This window comes from Neolamprologus multifasciatus, chromosome 18 (genome assembly GCF_963576455.1).
Source record: "Neolamprologus multifasciatus chromosome 18, fNeoMul1.2, whole genome shotgun sequence".
Lineage (NCBI taxonomy): Eukaryota > Metazoa > Chordata > Actinopteri > Cichliformes > Cichlidae > Neolamprologus > Neolamprologus multifasciatus.
In genome coordinates, this window is record NC_140456.1 from 18,850,402 (window position 1) to 18,876,849 (window position 26,448).

Consider the following 26,448-nt stretch of genomic DNA (forward strand, 5'->3'; position numbering starts at 1 on the left):
TAAAAGCTTCTAATTGCAGCTCGATGCGGAAGTTTACCGGCGGAGGTCAAATTACGCACCTTTGTCCAACTAATAACCGCTTCAGAGTCGCCCGGCAACTCATAAAAAGGTAGTGAGAGCTAAGTCTAAAGTTCCCAGTGTAGTCATGAGCTAGATACTGCTGTGAAATTAGTTCTCAGAAACGACCCATCCTTGAAATGCTCGCTTTCGTGGGGCGTAACTTTCAGAAAAGCGCAGATAAGATGGCCAAAAAACCCGCATGTGCAGTTTGCCGATAAACAGTCTGCTTTACATCTCTTTCGCCTTTTTCTTTGTAAATGCACAGCCTATTATAAACAAACTTAGTTTATTCTGCAGGAACTGTACAAATCTATCAAAGAAACTCCATTTACTGACTGGAAACCTTTGTGAATCGTCATCCTTTAGAAACTTTCTGCTTTTCTGCGACTCATCTGTGTCGTTCAGGTCGACGCGCAGGAGAAAAGCGCACACTGTACACCCCCGAGGATTCACTATCTCCGAAGAGAGGCTGCGCACAAAGAGCTTTGATTTACCATTGGACAGCACTTTTAAATAGCCTTACTACAGGTGGGTGACGCTTAATCTGGAGCACATTGTTGGAACAGCTGTAGCACAGACGCATGCACTTATCGGCGAAAAGGCACATTGGGCACCTTTGGCTCTACGATTTTAGACAACAAGCACGGAGATCCTCGTGATTACCAGCTGAGAGAGAGAGAGAGAGATGAAAGTTGGTTGTTCAGGCGACTTCAGGTGAATAATTTGTATTGCAGACTATCTCTATTTATGGGACCATGAACTCATCTGCAGGTGCAGGAAACTATCGCAGAGGCTCCATCAAGGCAAACAAGGTAACTTATATTTTAAATCTCGTTATTTAAAGAAACATTACGTCCCTTAACTATTAAAATCTACCAGATTGTGCAGAATTGTTTGAGCATTTTTTTTTTAAAGCCCACCGATGCGCAAAGAGGTGACCCCCTCCTCCTCTTTAAGTCCTGTGGACCGAACTGTAAAAGAAGACGATCGGGTTCCTATTACATGTTGTTGAGATGCAGAGGTGTAGCTGTCTTCTGGGTGCAGTATCTTGATTCCCTTTCGGTAGTTTTCCACCTGTTTATTTAAGTATAGAATTACTCAGCTCACGAGGATTGTTCTGGAAACAGTAGGTGTCATAAAGAATATACATCTGATTGTAGGGAGCCAAAGACGCTCACAAAATGTTGCCTCACTTTAGAAGTTAAGTCAAAGGAGCTTGCAAAGTCACAGACCTTTAGAAGTTAAGATTAATCTTCTCCATGAGAAGACTGTTTATGATTTTATATTCAACTCTAATTTCATATGTTTTCACTCCATCTTCCTTTATAGCTCAGTGGCTTACACCCTCAGAGTTCAAACAAGGAAACACATGAAATCAACAGACAATAAAAATACATCTCTTGTGACTTGTCCTGTCCTGTAATTCCGCAGCAACAGCACTCGCCTAACATGACTTCCAAGCAGCAGCCGCATATTGGAGCCAAAGTTAACTTGCATTACACCTCGGGGTGCATTGATTGTGGTCTCAGTGAGGACAAAATGTGTTTCCCTGTCCTGTGATTTTCTGGAGAGGAGCTGTGAAATATTTAAATTGTGACAAATTTGTCTGTCTCTAGGGGGCATGTCATCCCCAAAAAGGTTTAAAGATCACAGGCTGTAGTAGACTATTTATAGATGAATGTTACCCACAGTGCTACAAGCAAAGTACACTCGTTTAAAAATGCTCTTTTAAGTTTTAGATTAAAGATTGTTCATGTGTGTTGTTTGTGGGAAGCTTGGTGGTGTCTTTGCCTAATCGGCTCTCTGTCATTAATTTAATCACATTTGTGCCACATTGCTGTGCATGTTTTCTTTGATACAATAGTGTGTAATTTAATCCTAATAAATCTGGATTATTTCCCAGTTTCTGTGTGGATTCACTCATCTTTTAGTCATAGATTAGACCGAGTCTTGATATCGTTCCCTTGTGCTCACGTTGGTTCACGCTGGAGTTAGTTTGCCACCTGCTGGAAGCACAGTCACATACTCAGTCAACATGAGGCTTCTCTGCCAAGCTTCAGCAGTCTGCTGGCATGTTGACAGACTTTTCTCTCATTACTTAGGCTTTGCTGGACTCCAGTCACTTTTACTTAAACAAATTTCTCCACTGTGAAGAGAGGCTATACCTTTTGTACACTCCATATTTCTCATATTTCTGCTGACAGCTCCGCTTACAGCTCAGTGCCGTGAAAGCCCCAAAGCCTTGAAGCTTCTGTGACCAGTATTTTACTTATTAAGGATTCCCAGACACAACCTATTAAATTCTACCATAATCTGTTGGCAATTTGCATAGAAAGGGAAATCATTAAGTCTGGCCTTGGCAATCCAAGCCGCCTACCCTTCTCTGAGGACAGAATAATTTTGAGAAAATGCAGACGTGTCTGCACTAAAATTCATTAAACCTGATTTGGTTGGTGTGATTCTGCCCCGAGAATAAGAGAGCTCATATCAACAGTGACTTACTGTCAGAATCTACATTATTATTCTCATTCCCCCTTTTGCTCTCATCTTCTTTTCCCTTTCCTCCTCCTCCTTTTATTTCATAATGCTATTAATTACTAACTAGCTTTTTAAGGGTATTTATGAACCTAATAAAAATATAATAAAAAAATTCAACTAATGCAATTATGTTAGTGTCAGAGTCAAAGGTCATCTGCTACTATATTTTAACCTTACACTCCCATCCAATCAGGAAGCATGAGGACTGTAACAATATGAAATGTTACTCTACATGATTATTGTGGTTTTAAAACACTACTGTGCAAAAGTCTTGATCTACTCCTAATTTTTTAATATTTTGCTACCAAGGAGTCTTGTCTCGAGGAGACCTTTGTTGTCATTTTTTTAAGTGGTCTTGAGCAATAGTGCGCCTGGTTTTCTGAAGGTCTTTAAACATTTTTATTTGGGCACTGGCTGCTTTTTCAACCTTTTTTAGACCTTGCACCTGATCATCTTCAGACAACTCTTTTTTTCATTTGCTTGATTTTTATCTTGACACCTTGACATCATCTTGACAGAGAACAGAACAAAGAAGAGCTTTGAATGTCATTCATGGAGGACAGGAATTATTCCTAAAGACTACTTAAAGAAGTGAAGGGAAAGTTTGCCTAAGAGAGTTTATGCTGAACAATAAAAGTGGTCATAAGAAATACCGACTTTCAAGTTTTTCAGAATAGTATAAACTCTGATTTAACCTCAAATTCTGTGTTTTCCTTTATGTTTACACAAGCTTCAACAAATCGCTTCTCCTACTTCCCATTATTGTAGCAAAATATCAAGAGAATTGGGATGGCTCACACCTTTTGTGCAATACTGTATCTATGACAAAATTCTAATATAAAAGACTAATGTTACGCTATCTTTCAAAATCCCTCTTGAAAATAACTGAGGTGCAGTTGGTTATGATTTTGTTTAAAATAAAATATTAACAAGAAATTTTGCTGTTTATATAAGAAAGAAGCTGTAGTTGTTGGTCTGAAATGGACTCTAACACACACACACACACACACACACACACACACACACACACACACACACACACACACACACACACACACACACACACACAAGGCTTCGATTTGTGGGTATTACCAAAATGCATCATTCTCTTTCAGGATTATCTAATGTTGTAAAATGTCACAAAGTGTCACCACATTAGGGAGTTCTATACTTATATTCATGACTATATTAAGCTTCTGCAGTGTTTGTTGTCAGTCTGAATGCTGCTTCAGCTGCTGTTGATGTTTGATACTTGTAGAGATCACATCCATTACTGGCTTCATAATGAAACATTCCCCCACGAGGATGCACAAATCCCACAGAGCATTGTGGAAACAAGGCTGTCACACGAACCTGCTTAATTTAAATTTCCTGAATTATTTTAGGACTCTATTCTTGTCGCACATATCGGTGCTCTGTCGCAAATTTGGAGCGAAAACCTTTTCATTCATCATTTTTGAATCATTTACATCTGATGGAATGGTTACTCAGCATCATGTATTTATGCTTAGACATGCAGCCAGTTGAATGATTGGTATTTTTTTTTTAACTTTACACCACAGAGCAGAAAATATATTTCTTTTTTTGCCTCACCGTATCTTGTCTCATCTGTGGTGCCGTCTGCCTCTGGTGCTGCTCGCTGACTGACGTTTTTGAGGCCGGTGGCTTTCCCCTGAGTCTAGACTTCCTTTATTTGCATTAACTAAGAGAGGCAGTCAGACAGTCAGCTGGCATTGCTTTCTCTTTCCCAGATAAAATTTCTGTTGTTTCACTCTGAGGTTTAGCAGAGAGTTTAAAAGAGTTTGTAAGACGGCATTATAAATTTGTCTGCGGGGGTCATACAGCATGTTACCACTCAAGTGTAGTTTTGTGTGTTAGTAAGCAACACGATTGTACCTTTCATCTGTTTGATCGTGTTAGTTTTGAGTGAGCTTGTATCAGCGCTGTTTGAAAGTGTGTGTGTGTGTGTCAAGGATACACTGGCACCCTGAGCTGAATGTTAAGGTTCCCTGGAGTAAAATTGTACAGACAAACTTTCACTGAAATGATTTGTATGCAGCAGGAATAAGGATGAAATGCCTTTCAAAAGCATTCTGTATTCATCTAGTGAGCCCTCAGTATTTCTGCATTGAACCATTGCACTTTGAATCGCCTGCTTAAAATGTTTGTATTGCTGCCTGCAGCCAGTCGTAACCATTATAAAATGACTTTCATTTTCCTGATATGCTCACACACACACATTTTCCGTGCACATTTTGATACCATCTGTTTATTTTATCCAATGACCGCTTTGAAAGTGATAATGCTGTAGCAAACAATAGCACATTGTTCAATGAAATGAAATTCGGAGACAGAAACAACCAGGGATGCCCAGAAGCAACAGACACCATTCAGCAGCAGTCATTTTTCACCACTAACTGCTATGCTGCGATTAGGCTCCCCAGGGAAGGCTTGCTGTAGATGAGAACCATGTTTATAAAAGCTGTCCAGGTTTTGCAGCTCCCGGCCACCTTTGAGCACCTAAAGCTCTTCATCCTGGACACAATCTTGCACTTGCATTGCTCCCTGGGGTGCAGGGTTCATCTGTTCCTGTCACCTGTGACAGATGACCTGATAGTACTCTGCCTGTAGTGAAGCCACTTGCTGATAAAGACACATCATAGCGTGACACACAGATATTCCCAGATTCATTCCTATTCTGACGAATAATGATGTTTTCTCTATTCATATCTTTGCACTGGTGTTGTAGCCTGAACTCAAAGTGAAGCGTGTACGAAGTGCATACCAAGGACAGCAGCATGAATCTTTAGGATCCACAGGGAGTGTCAGGGATCGTTACCGTGGTCTGGCTGAAGGTCAAAATCAGAGCTGGACTCAGGACGTAACGGCTTGATGCTGTTATCAGACACCAAGTTGTGAAGTGAAGGACACGTACAGAGGCAAACATGCATGCTTATGCGCACCTTTTCACACCTGAATTTTAGCGTTTTAGGATTTCACACAGAATTTTATCCTGTAGTTGTGAAATACTATCTCTGCAGCCGTGTTGAAAACATTACTTCTTTCAGTCCATGTACAGTTGTGGTCAGAAGTTTACATATCATGGGCATGAATGTCCTTTTAATATTTGGGCTTTTAAGGATTTCTTTAAGTGTTCCTCTTTTAGGGTGGAATGATTGAACAGAAAACATCTTCAATGACTTTAAAAAACAAGAATTGGGTGCAGAAGTTTGAAATTATTTTTGATTCTCTCGAATCCACACCATATTCATATTAAAAGTATATATACCGGCTCAAGTATATACATACATCTTCACTAAAATATAGCTTAATGTCCAGGGTTGAGATCAGGGCATTGGGAAGGCTGTTCCGGAAATGTAATGTTCGCCTGTTTTATCCATTCTAAATCCAGTTTTGATATTTGTTTGGGATCATTGTCCTGTTGGAACACCCAACCATGTCCAAGTTTCAAACATCTAGCTGTTGACTTGAGGTGAAGTTAAAGATTTGAGGTAGTCCTCCTTCATTATTTCTTCCACTTTGTGCAGTGTACCAGCACCACCACTGGCAGCAATACAGCCCCAGAGCATTATGCTACCACCACCATGCTTGACAGCTGGTACAGTGTTCTTAGGTTTTGAAAGCCACATTGTAGCCAAATAGATTAATCTTTGTCTTGTCTGACCACAAAACCTTTCTCCAGATGAATTTGGCTTGTCTGTGTTGACAACTGGAAATTTCAGCTTCGGCACCCTCTCAGTCCACGGTCAGGTGAAACTTCTTTTATTGTGGACAGTGACACTAATGTTCCTGCAGTTTCCAGTTCATGGCAGGCTTCATTGTTGGTTGTTCCTTTGTTTATCATAAAACTGCAAACCAATTCCCTCTCATTTGAGTGAGAGGGAATTGGATCTTCTCCCAGATCATTGTCACCCATCCAAATAACTTCAACTTATGTACAATTGTTTGACCTGATCTTGCAATCTGGAGTTATCTAGAAATGGCTCCAGGATACTTTCGTCACTTGTGGAAATCTACAACTCTCTTATTTGGAGAGTATTGGTCAGTCCAATGAGTGCTGTAAAAAATCCTTTTTATGCTGAGAAGTAGAAACTTTCCATCCTGTAAAAATAACAGCTCAAAGAATTTGTTAAAAGCATCAAATTTCAATGACATTCATGGCCATGATGTCTATATCTAAACTTCTGACCACAACTGTACGTGGGTTGAAAGGAGAAACATTTTCACACTGCTGCAGAGATTTAAAAAAAAAGAAAGAAAAATCAAACAATTACCAGAAAATTCTGTGTGCAATGCTAAAACACTCAGGTATGATAAGGTTTGTATGAGCATGCATATTTGACTCTGTATGTGTCCTCCCCTCTGTAACTGTGTCTGATGACATCATCAAGCTGTTATGTCCTTCTGACCACAACTGTGGAGCTGTTTCGGTATTACCAGACAAATTATGGTATAAAAATTCAATTAAGAAGCTGGATACACCATTGCAGCAGACACTTCCACACAAACCAAAACATAAACTGATGATTTCATTATCTCCACTGGGCTGAATGCTAAATCTTGTTTTCTCACTGGATCTGGAGGCCCATATGTGTCTCACAGAAGTCCCTTCACCATGCTGATATATGTGATTTAAAAACACAGAAATGCAAACTGTCATTGCGATTTATACGCAATAAACTAATGTCTCCTGAATATTATTGCGTGCTATCAATTGTAGACGTTATTAATGATTGTGTTTTGACATCAGCTCTTAAAATGTGTTGATGGTTGCTCATGTTCTGCAAAATCAGCAGACGCTGATAAATGGACGGACTCTGTAAGTAAATATAAGCAGTGCTATAAGTTTTCAAGCTGTGCATGGTTAATGCTCTGTCGGTGTGATAAAACACTACGTCACCTCTGTGCTCTACAGCGATAACCACGTTGACCTTTTATACTAATTGCAATTACAGTGACTTATTGTGAGCCAGCATTATTCATAATCATAGGAGTGTATGTCGTAGCTGTAAATGTGAGAAAAATGAATGCAGAAGATGACCAATCAGGGGCTTGTTTAAAGGACCCTGGGGAAATGTCATGGCATAAAATGAGCTTGTTAACAGAAATAGCTATAACTACAACCGCCATTTCTTCTATGAACTTGAAAGACTTTATTATCCTTTGGTAAAGTCACCAGAGCAATTACTCTCTTTGATGAAACCTCATCTCCTGTGGCGCGTGTGAACTACAGTTCATCTTTATCCTCAGTGTAGAGCGGCCTTAAATGCGGGTCCTGTTAACACGAAGAAGAAAAAAAACCTAAATAAGCGCAGCTGTTCTTCTTTTGTGTTGTTGTGGTTTAATTTAAAAGTTGATCGTCTTGCGTGCAGTGATTATGCTGCCTACATTTAAATAAGCGCTGCAATTCATCAGCTGCTGCTGCGGAGTTGTTGTCTGTGTGCAAATCAAACATGTAAAATATGAGCCGAAACCCGGCGGCCATTAGAGATAAACTGCTGCAGCTGCGGGGGAAGACTCTGGCTTCAAACAGGCTCATGAGTCACGGTCAAAAAGAAATGTAGCTGACTTTTAATGTATTTAAGTATTTATGGACCACCGTGAAACCTCAAACCAGGTCTTACCACAGGGTGTAATACATGCCACCATCCATGAAATAAGAACGCAGGCGGCTCAACTTTATGTTAGTCACTTGCCCACTGACAAACTGTCAAGGTCACCTTCTGCTCACAAATGTCGAATTAGTTAATATGTTCTTTCATCTGTGAAGTGTAAAAGTTGGGGCAGCGTTAACGCTTTAGTGACGTTGCGCTGTTTACAATTTTGATGTTCACACAACTTCAGCATCCTGAGTTCACACACAAGCAAAAAGCTGGACAGCATCGACACGAGGATATAATTCAAACCCTGAGTCCATATCAAGCCTGGGTGTGAGAGGTGGCCTTGTGATTTACTACGCTTGGATCCTGCTGTGTGCCATTTTAAATGAATGAGTTATGAACACTTTGCCATTCATGCTGTCCGTGACGGTCCTCTTAGGGCGTCTTGCCTCTGGCTTTTGTCATATTCAGCTGAGCGGGTTAGATGCAGAAGAAGAGGGCAGTTTGGCTTTTCACTTAGAAATATCACCTCTTCTAGTTTTATAAAAGCCATTTCGTCGCTACTGTCTTGTGGCTTAGTGCTACGGTTCGGTTAAATAAGCTGGTTACTCAGTCTCAGCCCTGGAATTCATTACGGGAGGTACAAATGCTACATAAATAAATCTGCAGTAGTGTTGCCTGTGCCAGGATTCTGTCCTGTCAGTGTAGCTTGATGGGTGTGTGTGTGTGTGCATGTGTGTTTGGGCAGGTGGGCGGAGTTGTATTTTATGATAGAGAAGACAGGAAGCATAAATATTACTTGTGCTTAATCACAACCCAGCTGCAATGCTGAGTAAAATGATCAATTTCTTGGTAATATTTACACAGATTGGACACACACACACACACACACACACCCACTTAGACACACATACTCTCAAAGAGAAAAAAGCCTAGCGGGCAATATTGTTACTAATATGTTGAGGAACATGTTATTATTTATATGCTACAGTATATTTGTGTGTGTGTGTGTGTGTGTGTGTGTGTGTGTGTGTGTGTGTGTGTGTGTGTGTGTGTGTGTGTGTGAGAGAGAGAGAGAGAGATTTACTTACACTATTCAACTCCACCTTTGCTGAGTAAAGTCTTGTCGAGAGAGTTTAAGCATATTTGTGTGCAGGAGTTGAGGCAGCGAGCGAGCCAGGGAGGGAGGGAGTAAGGGCGGCAGAGATAAGTAACGTTTGGAGGAGCCTGTACCACCACCTCTCCCGCACCCCCCCCTTTGGAGACGATGCCAGTGTCTGTGATTGATTCACCCGGCGAGTAGAGAGGGAGGCGTTCTCGCTGGGCTCCCGGACCCCCAGGTCATCCTTTCTCTTAGCTGTAGGGGAAGGGAGGGGAAGGGGAGGAGGTTGGCGGGGTGGGGGGGAGGAATTCTCAGACACCTCCAGCAACCCCAACTTCACAGCACAAAGGTGTGAGCACAGCGAGAGGGGAAGGCAAGTGGCACTTCTCACCATGTCTGTCCTCATAGCCACCCAGCTGAAGATAGACACCAGCACTCCTTCCAGAAGGGTAAGGGGCCCTTTTAGCATGCATGACACGCTGTGGGGGAATGTCTGTGTTTGTGGGTGAGCCTCCTGCTACTGACAGAACAGGCTGCTGGCTGTTTTTGATAACAACTGGACAGGCAGGAAGAGAGCGGCGGGTCCTCATCTCCCCTCTGCCAGGATCTTGATGGCCAAATGCTTACCACTTTTAATTTTCTTTCGAGAGGCGACTTCTAATGAATGGCTGGCTGCATACGCTGTGGAGAATACCTTGCGCCTCATTGTTAATCTTTGTGATGTTACCACATAATGACTTCAGTTCAGCTGCTCACTATGAGGAAAAGTTAGGTATGAAAGTATGATTGCAGTGCCGTGTTAGATGTTTTAAAACGACTGCTTTGCATTGCCTTTTCTTTGCTTAATCTTTGCTTATGTGAAAATCCTCCAGACTTGACTTTGAGGTCAACTCATTAGATTAAATGCTGACAGTTTACTGCTCTCACGTTTGCATGCAAATGGGCTACAAGGGAGATTGATGACGAGCAGAAGTTGCTGTGCGACTTTGGTGTTCTTGAGCAATTAAAATTATGTAAATTGTAGCTTTCTGGAAGTTAGAGAAAGGAACGCCCGTAGCTCTAAAACTCTCTCCTGCAGAGCAGCGTTTAGATTTGTGCAGCACTCCAGATCACAAATACACTTACATTTTGTGCCACGTGGAATAATAAATGACCAGAAGGGTCATACCAATCAATAACTTGTGCAGGGCGGTTTGCATTAAGCCTTGCATGTCTCATACCATAAACTCCTTCAATTCATTTGTCATAATCCATTTTCAGCTCTCGTTTTGCTGTGCACACTATCTTTCTATCCGCACCCAAACACACATTTGACAGTAAATTTATAGTGACATGCTCTAGTTTGGTTTCTCTGTTTCCTATCTCCCCTTCGATTCCTTCCTCTTTCTTCTCCCCATCATCTGCCGCTGCCACAATCCACAGCTGTAGTCTGCTGCTCCCCCTCAAACCACGGTCTATTCTACAGCATCAGCCAGCATTAAACTCCATTTCCTCAGTGACTTATCTGCTGCCATTTCAATTTGGGCTCAGTGCATAGCTTCCCTTCACTTGTAATACACTGGGAGATTCAGCTCTCCATAAAAGATAATATTCCCCTTCCAATGGGACACATCCTCAACTAGTTTCACTCAGGGAATGGATTTTATGCAGGCAAATAAGGGCTTAGAACAGGTTAGAAATGGCAATATTTACATTTATGTGAATTTACAGTAGGAAGGTCATCAAATGATTCACACATAAAGTGTTACCTATATGAGACTAAATATGTGCCAGTGATTTGTGGCAGCTTCCTTCTTCTTTGCAGCGGACCAGAAGTGTAATGAATACAGTACTTGCAGCCAAGAGTAATTGAAGTGACCATTGTTACATGGCCCGAAATGAGCCAAGTGTTGTAATGTAGTCTTAGGGTGTAATTCAATGATAAGGACTGTGAGACTCTGCAGTCTCACAGACTTTGGCTTTCAGTGACACACTATTCAATTTTGATAAACACTGATGGAGAAAGATGTTTCTACCCTGTGAGTAATGGCTGATCGATCTATCGATCTATCTGTCTGTCTGTCTGTCTATCTACAGTGGGGCAAAAAAGTATTTAGTCAGCCACCGATTGTGCAAGTTCCCCCACTTAAAATGATGACAGAGGTCAGTAATTTGCACCAGAGGTACACTTCAACTGTGAGAGACAGAATGTGAAAAAAAAATCCATGAATTCACATGGTAGGATTTGTAAAGAATTTATTCATAAATCAGGGTGGAAAATAAGTATTTGGTCAATAACAAAAATACAACTCAATACTTTGTAACATAACCTTTGTTGGCAATAACAGAGGTCAAACGTTTACTATAGGTCTTTACCAGGTTTGCACACACAGTAGCTGGTATTTTGGCCCATTCCTCCATGCAGATCTTCTCAAGAGCAGTGATGTTTTGGGGCTGTCGCCGAGCAACACGGACTTTCAACTCCCGCCACAGATTTTCTATGGGGTTGAGGTCTGGAGACTGGCTAGGCCACTCCAGGACTTTCAAATGCTTCTTACAGAGCCACTCCTTTGTTGCCCGGGCGGTGTGTTTTGGATCATTGTCATGTTGGAAGACCCAGCCTCGTTTCATCTTCAAAGTTCTCACTGATGAAAGGAGGTTTTGGCTCAAAATCTCACGATACTTGGCCCCATTCATTCTGTCCTTAACACGGATCAGTCGTCCTGTCCCCTTGGCAGAAAAACAGCCCCATAGCATGATGTTTCCACCCCCATGCTTCACAGTAGGTATGGTGTTCTTGGGATGCAACTCAGTATTCTTCTTCCTCCAAACACGACGAGTTGGGTTTATACCAAACAGTTCTACTTTGGTTTCATCTGACCACATGACATTCTCCCAATCCTCTGCTGTATCATCCATGTGCTCTCTGGCAAACTTCAGACGGGCCTGGACATGCACTGGCTTCAGCAGCGGAACACGTCTGGCACTGCGGGATTTGATTCCCTGCCGTTGTAGTGTGTTACTGATGGTGACCTTTGTTACTTTGGTCCCAGCTCTCTGCAGGTCATTCACCAGGTCCCCCCGTGTGGTTCTGGGATCTTTGCTCACCGTTCTCATGATCATTTTGACCCCACGGGATGAGATCTTGCGTGGAGCCCCAGATCGATGGAGATTATCAGTGGTCTTGTATGTCTTCCATTTTCTGATGATTGCTCCCACAGTTGATTTTTTCACACCAAGCTGCTTGCCTATTGTAGATTCACTCTTCCCAGTCTGGTGCAGGTCTACAATTCTTTTCCTGGTGTCCTTCGAAAGCTCTTTGGTCTTGGCCATGGCGGAGTTTGGAGTCTGACTGGTTGAGGCTGTGGACAGGTGTCTTTTATACAGATGATGAGGTCAAACAGGTGCCATTCATACAGGTAACGAGTGGGGGACAGAAAAGCTTCTTACAGAAGACGTTACAGGTCTGTGAGAGCCAGGGATTTTCCTTGTTTGAGGTGACCAAATACTTATTTTCGACCCTGATTTACCAATAAATTCTTTACAAATCCTACCATGTGAATTCATGGATTTTTTTTTCACATTCTGTCTCTCACAGTTGAAGTGTACCTCTGGTGCAAATTACTGACCTCTGTCATCATTTTAAGTGGGGGAACTTGCACAATCGGTGGCTGACTAAATACTTTTTTGCCCCACTGTATCTGTCTGTCTCTTGTGGTATCACAATACAGAACTGCTGAAAAACCTCACACTTTGCATGACAATAAGCTACAAAAATCATGATCCCTGTCTAAACAAATACCAAGATGTGCAGTGCATCGCAGCATCAGTGTGTGTATTATAATAATCGTTCCAATACGTCCGTTTGAGTAATTAACTCTCTGATTTCTTTCCCACCATTTTTTCATCTGTGAATTACATTGCAAGTGAGTGAACAGGCATCTGCTTTTCCTTCATTCATTTGATAAGCTTTGCCTCTGGAAGTCACGTGACTGGGGTAATCCATGCTGTGAAGGAAATGTGTTTAAGGTGTTTTAATAAAAATATGCACGTTTGAGGCCAGAGTTTATACATACAATGCGAGTTAATGCTTTTATACGATATATTGCTGTGTGGATGTTCTGTCCTAACTGTTGACAATGCTGCTAAGTGCGCACCAAACTGTGGCTGACCTGCTGTTGTTGTTACAGTGATGCCACAAATCTGCCCCTTTCACCTCATGCAGCATCTTCACCGACATCTATTCCCTTTCTGTGCTCCCCCCGAGGAGACGCGCCTTGCAGCCTGAAAACATTTGATCTGGAGGCATTTTAATGAGTTACGGTGTGTAATTCCTTCTTGAAGACTGCTTCTGATAATTGGACAAATTTGATGTACACAAGTGTATTTGTGATGATTTTTAATCGATGTGAGAGCAAGCTATTTACAGCTCGGTAATGGACTGTCTCGAGAAAAGCTTCAAGATAAAATGTATGTGCCCAGGCCACAGCGAAACGGGGCATGTAATCCGACACTGGCAGCGGGGTGATAAAGAAACTTGTTGTCATGGTTGTCCCAGCACAGCATCGAGAGAAATCACTAGTGTCCAGCTAATGCAGAATGGAGAACGGTGGAAAAATGTGATTATGATGGGCTGTAACTGAATTTGTTCTCTCTTACATGCATGTAGAAGGGTTCAGCAATTTCCTTGTTCAGCTGATGTTCAGAGGAAATTAGATATTACTGCACACCCACAAAACATCGATTGATTGATCGGTCTCCTCTTCCATCCAATTAATTTGTGTCATTTTGTTGTGCTGTGTGGAATGCTAATGGAAAGATGTTGGGCTGCAGTGGCATTTCACTTCATACAAATACATTAATATTTGCATTGTGAGTGATTAACTAAATTTATATAGGCACCACACTACAGTATGTACTGTATGGTATCATGTTTATGGTAATAGAAATAACAGTATGCGTGATAGTGTTGCTGTGCAGCTTGCAGCATCAAACACACTTAATTCTTAAAAATTTCTAAGGCAGGAGATCTAAAACTGAAAAGAGCAAACATTAAAATGATTTTGTGTGTGTGTGCAATTATAAAAAGATTTACTTTCCTTTTTCTCTCTCAGATTTCTTGGTTTCCCTCTAGTCTTTCTTGCTAATAATGTTTAATGCTATTGTGGGATTTTTTTTTACCTCCAGGCTGCCTCAGAGTTTTCCACCTCTCTGCGGAGAACATGATCACCAGTTTTTGGCGTTGTTTCATTTCATTCCAGGAGGAGAAAAATAATGATTTCCCTCTGGTCCTCATATAATAAAATAACATCTGTGCATTCAGTTAGTAAAATTTCTGGCAAAGTTAGTGTGTCAGTCCCTCACTGGAATTAAAAAATAAACTCACTGAGGGGAGTTTACTGCATAGCGGAGCTTCATAAAGCCATCACTCACAGCGTCATAAAGTGCACCAAAGTGCATCGTATCATTTGAAATAAAATGCATCTGTGACGTGTTTGAAATATAATTACAATGTTACATATCACAAGCGAGGTAAGCTTTAGCTTGCACTGTCTCCAACAGTACCATTAGCTACCCACAGAGGTTTTACTGCAGCTATCATTGTCATTATACCTGGTTATTACATGCTTCTTCAAATTTTTACCACCTATAATGCAGAGCTTGACTGCAGTGGTGTTTGTGGGAGCAGGGAAAGGCGTAGCTCCAGTCATCTGCTGTGTCTGTGTGGAGGCGATAGGGGAGTCAAGCTGAGCCCAGGCTCCCCGGCGCTGCCCTGAGGGGAGCTTTAAAGCAGTGAGGCAGTTCACAATAGCTCCCCAACAAGGTGAGGGAGATTGGAAGACATCTATCAGAGAGGCTGGGATTGATGTCAAGTGACTCAGGCCTATTTCCCAAGGGGTGCGCAGACCCAGGAAAAGGCATTTATGAAGTAGGGAAACAAATGACAAGGACCGAGGCAAGCCACCATGGAAGGCGAGAGATTGCTGGAAGCCCAGAGATGTTCAGTCCAAAGCACAAGTTTCTGCTGAAACTCCAATTACGAGGTAGACAAAGCATCAAACAAAGTTCATTACTTTTTGAATCATACTTGGAGTCAAAGGAAGAAAATGACTCAAACTCATGAGGAAGGGGAGAATAGGGAGTAATGTCCACTATCCTTATTTTGTTTTGTTTTGTAAATAGCCAAACATTTGAAATGAAAATTCTGTATTCCAGATAGATGTACTATTATTTGGGTTATATTCATAATTCAAGCCACGAATCAATGAGCCTTCAGCAGTTCTTTCAGGACTCGAGATAACTCACCATTTATAAAAGAAATTTAATTGAAACTCACTCTTTATTCAGAGTTCAAGATAGACCTTTTACATTTCTACTACTCTAGTCAGTTCACCTTGATAACACTTTGCAAATGATTGCCAAATGAACTTGATTTTACTTAATGAGAGAAGCAAAACGGCAGTATTCAGCAGAGTGTGTGCAGAGCTGTTTGGAGCTGCGCTTTAGTGCTGCTTTGAAGTTGTACCCCTCTGAAGATGACCTATTTCCCAGAAATACAGCTCAGCGCCAGTTGGGTGATAGTTTGAGTGAGAGGCCATGGCGTGTTGGCCTGTGGCATTCTTGACAGGAATGGCAGAGATTTGAACACTTTGACCCAAGAGCCTTTCCCTCCCTCCATCGCATATAAGCCAATATTCTGCATTTACCAGAGCTGCATTGCTGTGGCCTCTGTGAGCATTTCAAGCATGAAATCACTTGCAGTGTTATGAGCTGAATAACACTTGTGGTTGTGAACTGAATGAAAATATTGGGCTGAAGTAGGGAAGGGGCATTTTTATGGTTTATAGCACTGCATGTAGATGGGCTTTCAAGAAAGGTTTTCATCAGGCTCTAAGAAGCTGCAAAGGATACGTTTAACCATGTTTGTACACATTTTAAATATATATTCCTTTTATTTTATCCAGTTGTGTGACTCAAATATATGCTGTGCTTCAGAGTGTTTTCTGTTTTCTATCTTTAAAGAAAGAACTTCCCTCTTTGTTGTGTCACATGTGGAGTATACATCTTAAGAGGCGTTTGGTCAGCCTGTCCTAATCCAGAGCGCCACAGAGAGGCACTAGAGCTCCGTCCTGGGACCATACGCAGTCACATGAGAGGCAATTTTACAACCTCGCTCATAAAATCATAAATGAGAGAGGCTTCTTATTCTGCGCTTTCACATCGAAGTCTATACAAGCGAATCTGTGCATCGCTGGCGCATTTCTGCGCGCAAAGCAGTGTACAAAGAAGTGCAGTGACAGTAGTGCTACAGTAAAGCTGCTCTCACAGCGTTGGTCACTTCACATGCAGAGCGCGTCTGCGGTGAGTACCGTCGGGCTCTCTGCGTCCTTCACACTTTTCATATGTGAGGTCAGTCCGGTATACACATAGTCGGAAGAGTCGAATCAGTATCTGTTGCTCGTTTGTTTTTGTTTGTTTTTGGACGGGGGGAGGTGGACAATCACTCGGAATCATCTGGATGATCGAATATCTGATGGAAACTCAGCGCATCCGCCTGCCATCTCTCTGAAAGGAGGCATCAGGAAACTGAAGAGGGGAGACAACGTGTCGTGAATACAGAAGAGAGCAACTATTGACACCTACAGCCCACCAGTCTGCCGTGCGCCTGGGCAAAGCTAAAAGGACACGGCTGCGAATGATCCGGCTTTATATTGGTCTATCACTCCAACGCCGTGAGTCATCCACACTATCCACAGATGCTTATTTACTAGCCAAGTGTCTTCACCTCGTCTTTTTTTTTTTTTGCTCCATCCCGGAGGTGAAAGCTGGCTGCCTGCCATCGGTTCTCTTCGAAGCGCAAATAAACCAAACAGACTGTCCAAGCCACACAATCAGACGAGACCTGCTTGTGACTCTGACATGCTGTAAGTTGTTTTTGTTGTTTTTTTTTTTTTTATCTGAACCGGACCAGTATTATGGCTTCGCTGTACCAGAGATTCACCGGAAAGATCAATACCACCAATTCCTTTCCGCACCCACCTGAGGCCAGCCACCTTCTTGGTGGACAGGTTGCAGACGAAGAAAACGCAGCGAAGACCCCCCAGCAACTCCTCGATGGGAGACCTCACGTCCAGTACCGCAAAAAATGCCTGCGGGAGGATGAGGACGTAAGAAATTAGTTTTTTCTTTGTTGTTTGCATGCGTAAAACCACAATTATGCACATTTTAGACAGTAATTCTTCAAACACACTCATTCAGACCCCAACAGGCCTCCCTGAAGCTCTCACACTGCTTTCACTTTTAAAAGATGTTGAAGAAACTTTCAAAAGCTCGGTTTATATTCTGTGGCAGCTGCAGTCTTCCATTATTATGTTGCTTCTGCTTGTGTTGCAGTGTTTTTAAAAAAAAAACATTCATCTGTTCCACTACTAGTGGATGTCAGCAATAGTAGCATTAAAACTCGACGTGCTTCAGGTGACCGTGATGATGATTTGACTTAAAAATCAACACTTTCTGCTCCATATGTTTCATATCTGTCTGCAGAGAGCCGCTGATGGGTTGCATGGTGCTGACCGTGGTGCTGAAACTGCAAACAGCACCACAGCAGTGTTGTGGTTATAGAAAGTGACAAAACATAAGCGTCTGACTCATTTTTGAGAGGTTCATGAAGAGGGTGTTTGGCCCAACCATGACCCTAAACCCCCTCCCAACACACAAACACACACACAAGCCTTTAGCATAACAGCTCAAATTTCTCACTGTGGATTTTGATGGATAAGTTGAGGGCCAGCTCAACGAGGCAGCTGCCTGGAGCCTCAACAGCGCAAGGGACGCAAAGGAGAGGAAGAAATATTTTGTAAAATTTATAGTTCCACCATAAAAATATGCCACTAATGTGCCCCAAGCACTTTAAAGACACCGGTCACAGTAAACAGATGATCTAAAAGGAAGCTACGCATACAGATGTTCCCTGCAGCATTATAAATTGGAGCCACATGTGATAAATTGCAGTGTGGGTGCAGACGACTCCTCAGATTGCCTGTAGAAGTTGGATTGTTGGTTTTACAAAAGAGAGGCTGTAGCGGGGAACTAGGATCTAAAAGTTGAACAAAATATTACTGTCAGGCTGCAGTGATCTAGACACACAGACGGGTGCACAGCCAGAACTGTCTTAAAAGGTTATTAATGAGTTTGACGAATATTTAATGTAACCCAGGGGAATCTGAAGGCGGTGCTTGCTGTTTACAGCTGTTTATTGGATTCTTTCCTTAAAGTTCATCCAACTTTCACCCATCGCAGCTTCATGGGGTCACTTACAGCTGCAGAATCATCAGGAGGGTTTAATTTAATCATTAAATATTCTCAATGCGGATAGAATTAAATCACAGTCTGTATTTTTTTTTACACATTAGTCAGATGACCTGTCACACTCACACACTTTTTGCAGTTAAATCATTTGTTACACACCAGCTAATCCAAGGTTGAGTTCAAATGTTTCCTAAGGCACTGCAGTAGCAAGAACCAGTCCTGGATAGGTGGTACTATATGAGAAAAAATAGTAAGAAGGCTCAGTTTATGGAACATTGTTGGAATGGCTTTTCTGCTCAGTCCTGCTGGATTGTGTTTGACTTTGTTCTGTGCTTTTTAGATTTAATGACAGGTACATCATCGCGATGCTTTTTATTAGTTCACTGTTTGTCTGCTTGTAACCATGACGTGAAATTGCTTCTCATACAAAAACCAAAATGCTTTACTTCAGCCTTTCTCTATTAGATTAGAAGATGGCTATTTGGACTTTGTGCCTGTTAGAGACGACAGCAGCCAGTGCCTCCAAACTGTAGTGGTTTATGCAATCACCTAACAAGCAAAAGATCCCTGGTTCATTTATGGCGAAAACACAAAGTGTGTGTGTCATTCTGTTTCCATTTCTGAAAACAAACACAACATGAAGTGCAGAGCTCTCAGACAATTTTGTCCCCTAAACATTTCTGACATTTGTGTTACTGGTTTCTCTTTTTTTTTTTTTCAACCTAAGAAGACTCATATCCATCTAACTATGTAGCATCAGCCATACATCCACCAAATAGCGAAAACTCACAGAAGGCTTGAGATTGGCTGGAATCTCACATTCTGTCTGCACAAAGACAGAGTTGTTAGGAAATGTGTTGCTTGTTTTCTGCAGGAAATAGAGGTATAGTCCTCTGGCTGTGCCCTATACACCTCTGGACAAAAAGAAATAACCTACCATTGCTTCCTTTAAACTTATTACCTCATTTTTATGGATAATTCTGTACTGGCGACTTGACAGTCACGATTTTCTTAACAAACAGACATCATTTTACCCGTTAAGTCAGAAGTTGTTATTGTACTGCAAGATTTCCAATTTATTACATTTGCACTATTAACCTTGAGGTCACCTTTAGTCCCAATGTCTCACTGAGTCGTGCTGGAGCATGAAATTGCCTTTTGCCTCAAGAGATGGGGAGACCATTTCAAGAAGTACAATTGCCAATCCCTCCCTCCTTGGCAAAAGTTTGCTCGCGCTGTTGTTGTTCTCCTTTATTTTGCAGACGGAAGAAGCAAACAACTGAATCGGACATTCGTGAATTTAATTTCATTCATCCAAATATTTACCAGTGAACACTCGTGCGTCTGAGGGTTTACTCTGAGTTAATGAAAAGCAGAAAGAATTACATTTTTTGTAAACAACAGTTTCATTTGTTTGCTGCTGTGTTGTTCTGAGCTCTTGGGTTCGCGAAATGCAGGCACTGCATCTTTGTTTGTTGGAGAGCTGTGTGTGTGTGTGTGTGTGATGAGATTAATTCCCGCTTTGCACTGTGTGTCAGTGTTTCATGGTAGAGTTTACGTCACCTAGGGAGATATCAGCAGTAGTTCGTTCTCCTCCTCATTACCCTTTACTGTAAATAGAGGCCCGTGAACATCTTAATTAACTGTTGGATATAAAGGTGAAAAAGGGTAGCATTTTGCCTTAAGGCTGGAGCCTGGAGACACATTCATGACTCGGCCTGTATTGACATTTTCTTTATAGGTTACATAACTGAAAAAAAAACCCACATCCCCTTTTGCTTGTGTCTCGCCCTGTGATCTGGAATAATGACACGTGACTCACAGTCAACATATCGAGTAATAAAAACATTATTCACGCTGTTTTTCTTTGACAAATAAATAGGGGGTGGTTGAATTACCCTTTTTTATAGAGAGAAGACAAGTGACAAAACCTTATAAGAACAAATATGAAAAAGAATCATTGTGAATTAAAGTAGCCCAGATTTATAAATATTATAAAAATATTGCTCTCTTTAACATTTCCTTCTCATTTCCTTTAAAAAAGACATCAAATCTAAATTCTTGTGATCAATGATTTACTAGAGGCCATGCTTATGGTTCATTTTCAGCTGTAATAAGCATCATCTGATGTAATGAGTAAGCCTTAAAAATGTATAACTACAAACGAAGGACAAAGTCAACCTCCATTTATACCAGGGCTTAATTTCTCATGATCCTTTTATGGAGCTCTAATCTAGATTTTATGATTTGGTGATGAAGGCTGTCAGTTTTCTAAATAAGTTGAACATTTTACTGAATAAAAGCCACAAAGTCCTACTGATTCCCATAGTTTCTATCCCCAAAATAGCTAAAAACAGACCCTCTGTTGCTAATTACAATGACAGCTGTATTCATGTCTGACTATAAGTACTAGTCATTAGTGAAAAGCTCATTTCCCACAGGGCCACCTTAATCTCAGAATAGCACGCTGCTCTATAATGCATTAATATTTCGATCTCAGCCTGGGCTTCCGCTTTTAAAATCAACCGAAGTATGCTGAAAATGTGGTTTCATTTTACTTTTAATTAGCTCTTTTTACACATATGTAATATGCCCTTATGACAAAGAGATGGTGTGATGGCGTCCCTGAGGGCCAAAGAAGCATTTTTGAAATGGCAAAGTGGGCAGGCTGTATCTCTGGGGACAAGCACAAAGAGCTCTGAGCTCTCTGATTTCCCTTTAGTAATTACAGGACTTTGTTTGTAGTGAACCCATTGTATTTCAGGACACTGCCAGCTCTTCAGTATTGAAAGCATCATTACACTACATATCCTCTTTTAATTAATTTAATTAAGTTTCCTTTCGGAACGTTTTATCTGAGGAAAAATTCCCTGAGCACTAAAATTTCAGATTCTGTTTTGAATCAGAAGGAAATTGATGTTCAAAAGGAATGAATCATAAATCACCTTTGCTGTGTGACTTAAAATTGAATTCATGTTGGATAGACTGCCCAGGGCTTATACGTACATGAACACGCACGCAAACTCGCAGCCTGTCCTCATGCGTCCCCTTAACTGTGCCTTCTGCTTAGACATACTCCAGATCTGAGTAAGACAGTTTGGCCCGGTTCCCAAGTCTTCGTTTAGCTCTGTGCTTCCTTTGAGGTCCAGAGCTCAGATAAATCAGCCAGACGGAGCTCAAGAAGAGCAGCCAGATAAAAGAAAGAGAGCAATGAGATGCGTTAGGCTGTCCTCATTATCTTTGAGGAAAGGCTAACTGTGTGCTTCAGATGACGACTGCTCACTGAAGGATGCCACCGGATTTGTTACTTGGCATGCTAATCCAAAATGATCACGAATCCTGAGGCAAACTCCCTTTTCATCAGTGCAGAAAGCCAGATGTGAATGTTAAGGATGGAAAACGGAAAAAAATCGACTTCCCATTACTTCCACGAACAAATATTTATGTTTTATATGAGGAGCTATGCCAGGAAATTCTCTTGTCTGGATGCCACCACATTAGGCTTCAAAGGAAACAATCAAGACACAAGCACACGCTCTAATTTTTAATAATTATGTGATTATTCCTGTAATCATAATTATGCTGTATGAGGGGAAAAATGTGAAGGAAGCCACTTTAATGTGCAAATCATTGCATGAGACATATAAGTGCGGGAAAACATGAAGTGTTGCCCTGTGTGCGTTCATAGAGGATTGTAGGTTGCTTAGTTTTGTCTTTATAAGCTTGTAGAGCTTTTAATGAAGCAGCTGGAGTTCAATATTTTGTGAGCCGGTGATGCAGAATTAGAACTTAATTGAAATTAAAGCTACTGTGAAAACATTAAGACAATTTTTCAGTTTCTTTCCCACCTGGGTGGACAGAAGATGGCGTTATAGTTGTGTATTGATCAAGCGATATTACAGTCGCATTTCACCCGTGACAGTTTCACTCTAATACCACAAAGATAAACACAGTAACTTGATGTAACCTGGTTTGTTTTATTAGCTTATGTGAAAAATATTTTGTCTTTACATTATTTTTCAGAAATATATTTGTCATCATATTTTTCTCTTTTAGCTGTTTTTGGTCTCCATTGTTCTGTGAGGGATGTTTCTGGCACTTTAGCCACTATCTATGTAATAAGTACAGTTAGAATCAGGGATGTGGTGTACAGCTAAGTCTGATCCTATCCTAAAATAACAATAAAATACTAAATACTAAATATTAAATAAAAACAAAAACACAGACGAGTAAAAAATGACTTAAAATCCCTAAACCTGTGGCCCCCAAAACACCCTGTGTCCCAAGGGATGCTGAAAATACTGTCGAAAAGGTGAAGAAATTTGTGCTGAGATGCAATTAAATAACAATAAGATTGTACAGTCACCAGCTACTTTATTAGGTACACCTGTTCACCTGCTCCTTATCCATTCAGCTAATCACATGGCACTAACTCGATGCATGTAGAAAAGCAGACACCAAGCATTCAAATGGTGATTTAAGTACTTTTGAACAGATCGTGGTTGCTGGTGCCAGACTGGCTGGTCAGAAATTGCCGATTTTCACGCTCAAGAATGGTCTGAACCACACTGGGTGCTACTTCTGTCAGCTAAGAACAGGAAACTGAAACTAAAATTCACACAGGTTCACCTAAATTGGCAAAAGTGTTTCCTGTACCGATGAGTCAACTTTTGCTGTGACAATCAGATGGTGGAATCAGAATTTGTCATAAACAAGAAGATAAGATCAATCTTGCCTTATATCAACAGCTTAGGCTGGTGGTGTGTGGGGGATATTTTCACGGCATGCTTTGAGCCTCATAATACCAAACGTGGGTCAAAATCAAAAAATCTTCTAGAATTAAGGTAGTTCTAAAGACAAAAGGTGATCCAACCCAGTACCAGCAAGGCGTACCTAATGAAGTGGCTTGTACTGTTGAATTATAGTAATTAATAGTTAAGTATAAAATCAGGTAAAACAACATGAAAGTAAATATCACATGTGGAAAAAAACAAGCCAGTGCATGGCTTCTGTACGTTTAAACCAGTGTGCAGTGCAGAGCACAGAAGGCAGACATGCTGTCACCCAGCGCAGCTCCTCCCCTCAGGACAACAAAGCAGCCGCGGCAGGACCTCATGCTCGATGTTGCCATGGTTGCAAAGGTGGAGAGGGTGAGGCTGTAAGCTCTGGGAACACACACGCTGCTGCTCGCTGGTGGCTCTGACTGCCATCTGGAGATGACGCAGCTCTCACATCGCACCCTGAATATCCTCCGCTGATACCATGCAGCATACCGTGTCCATCATAATCACCATGATGTTAATTTTCCTTTTTGTTAAAAAAATATGAATTCCCGCTCAACGAATACAAGCCTCCACTCTGGTTTCTGCACCAGGTCGCCATTGACAGACATATTCGACATCAGCCTTTTTTTTGTTGCTGTTGTTGTTTGCTTTTTTAGCTCCTCTGTTCCCAGAGGGCATCTCAACGGGTCATCCATTCCTCTCCCCGGCACCTCAACGCTCTGTTGACACCCCATCGATCATCCCTTCGCGCCCTGCCCTCCCCCAGCACCACCTCTACAGACCTGTCAGCGGCACATCAGCTGACTGCTGCCTCGCTGTTTGACTGTCCCTCTTCCTCCTGATGATTTACTATATTATTACAAAAGCTGACAGCGAGTATTAGTCAGTGTTTAAACAGAGAGAGAGGCCTTATTACGCCGTGATGATGCTGAGCTTCAGTCTCTCGTGGTAGATTTTCTGCTCTGAAGATCACATGAAGTAAACACATCATCAGCTGTCATTAGGCCTCCACGTGGGTATTTTGTAATCAGTGGTGTTCGAACACCGTTTTGTCGCTTTCTTTAATTACAGTCTGCGTAGCTGAAATTTACCGAAGCCGATTAAATATCGATGCAGATGCAGAAAAAAGAAAATCACTCCATCTGTCTACCTTCATTTGCGATCGTCAGCTTAATAATGGCGGTCACATCCACTTCCTTCACGTCACAGGAGATTATCTCACTCTTTAGATGCAACTTCACTCTGGATCTTAAAGATTCCTGCAGTTTTTAAGAATTACACGAGAATGCAGCTAAATATAACCGTCTCTTAACCCGTCTCGCGTCCCATTTTCTTTTCTCCTGTGCTTCATATTTATAAATGGAGGCAGCATTCTCACTGATTTGTTTTGAGGATGAGCTTTATAAGGTGTGCAGCTGATAATCACCAGAGTAACTCCTTTTAAAACAGTCAATTTCCTTCCTCCTGCTTTGCTTTACTCTATTTTTCACAGTTTATTGAAAAAATAAAGGTCATGTGCAGTAGGCAGTGTCATTTCACTGACATTTTAGATGCTGGAGACCATTTTTATGGCTTTTTCCTTGCACTGTGTCTGTTTTGCCACTAGAGACTGTTGTGTTCCAATCAATGCACCAGCTCTACGCTATGGCGAAGGCATCAACAGACAGTGCAGTGGATAAGTGAGGCTTTGGTTGTAGTTAACACAAACTCAAAGATTTAATAGCCAGTGTAGTGAGTAGTAGATCATTTATGTACCACCAAAGGCAATTTTTATTTTACCTTGCACTGCTTCTATAAATGTTATCAAAAAGCTGGCACACCTGATGGTGTCTCATCTGAGAAGAGGGTGAAAATGTCACCTCTCGTAAGGTTTGAAAAGGTTGTACGGTCATCACTTCACATTACGAAATTGCTAAGACACAGATTAAGACTTTTTCTGCCAGTTATCAGTGGATTCACTTGATTGCGACATTTAATTCAAGGCCGTGAAAGATCAAATTGCCATATCCTCTCTGGAGTTAAATCAGAGGCTGACAGGTGCTTCTGTGTGGGTATGTTTTGCAGTAGCAACATGCTCCATTTATGTATTTTTGAAAACAGCCCTCCTTTATTTAACTGAAACTCATCTGTGCCTCTGCAGCAGCGCTTTATGCTTAAAATTGTTTGATTCAGACAAAACAAGAACAAATCAGAGGTATAAATCTAACAGCAATGTGCACATAAATATGAACTATGTGGAGGAGATTTCTCCTACAGCACTTCAGTCAGTTCGAATCAAAGCGACGAAGCCCCGCTGCCATTTCTCCCGAGTCCTCTCGCAGTCGTTTTCCAGGCTGAGACCAGGCAGCAGTAATCTGTTGTGTCACACGGGCAGATTCTCTTATCGACCCTGCCATGATACAGCAGCGACACACTCCTGAGAGACATGCACACAAGCAAGCACACACACAGGGGTACAAGCACTTAATTTAACTGTCATACAGACACAAGCACACACACACACACATGCGCAGGGCATTTGAGAATAAAAGCAAAGTTTACAAGGTCACATCACAGCGTGATAAATCCTACAGATATCCAGCAGCAGACACGAGTTGGACCTAATGCATCTGTAGTAGCTGTGTCACTGTGGAGAAATAGAAATAGCGACGCTAATATGATTCCTGTTGATGTTTAGGTCTGTCTGCCGATGCTGCGACTTCATTAGCTGTCTCCATGATCACTTTGTGGCTTTGTAGCATCGCTGCTGCCTGACAGCCTGTGTGAGAAACGGAAGATTGCTGTAAAGATGGCAGGCACCAAAGTTTCATTCAGTCAAACAACTTTATGCTTGAAGTAATACATTTTACTGCAGCAGCGAAAGAGAGTCAGAGTGTCGCATCTAGCTCAAATGTGATCACACAGAAACTGAGGAGTGGTGACTAGGCAGCACCTTCCCCCTCCAGGTGTTTGCTGGGTTGATGGAGTGGGTTAAAACAGCAGGTTGGCAGACATGGAGGGAAGCAGTCACACCAATGTCACAGGGAAAAATGGGAAATTCTCCAGTTTAACCCAT

At 41.6% G+C, this 26,448-nt stretch overlaps 1 protein-coding gene across 3 annotated transcripts in view; it reads left to right on the forward strand.

The window, feature by feature from the left end:
* Nucleotides 1–351: 351 nt before the first annotated feature.
* Nucleotides 352–26,448, forward strand: part of LOC146497733 (A-type potassium channel modulatory protein DPP6-like) — a 97,533-nt gene continuing 71,436 nt past the window's right edge. Inside the window, exon 1 of one of the 3 annotated variants that reach the window (XM_085142038.1) lies at nucleotides 352–872. In XM_085142038.1, the coding sequence (XP_084998164.1) occupies nucleotides 816–872 (57 nt within the window). In that variant the 5' untranslated portion in view covers nucleotides 352–815. Of the gene's footprint in view, nucleotides 873–9,646; nucleotides 9,771–16,316; nucleotides 17,469–26,448 lie in introns of those variants that run through there. The other 2 variants (XM_085142039.1, XM_085142036.1) reach the window with 2 other exon arrangements.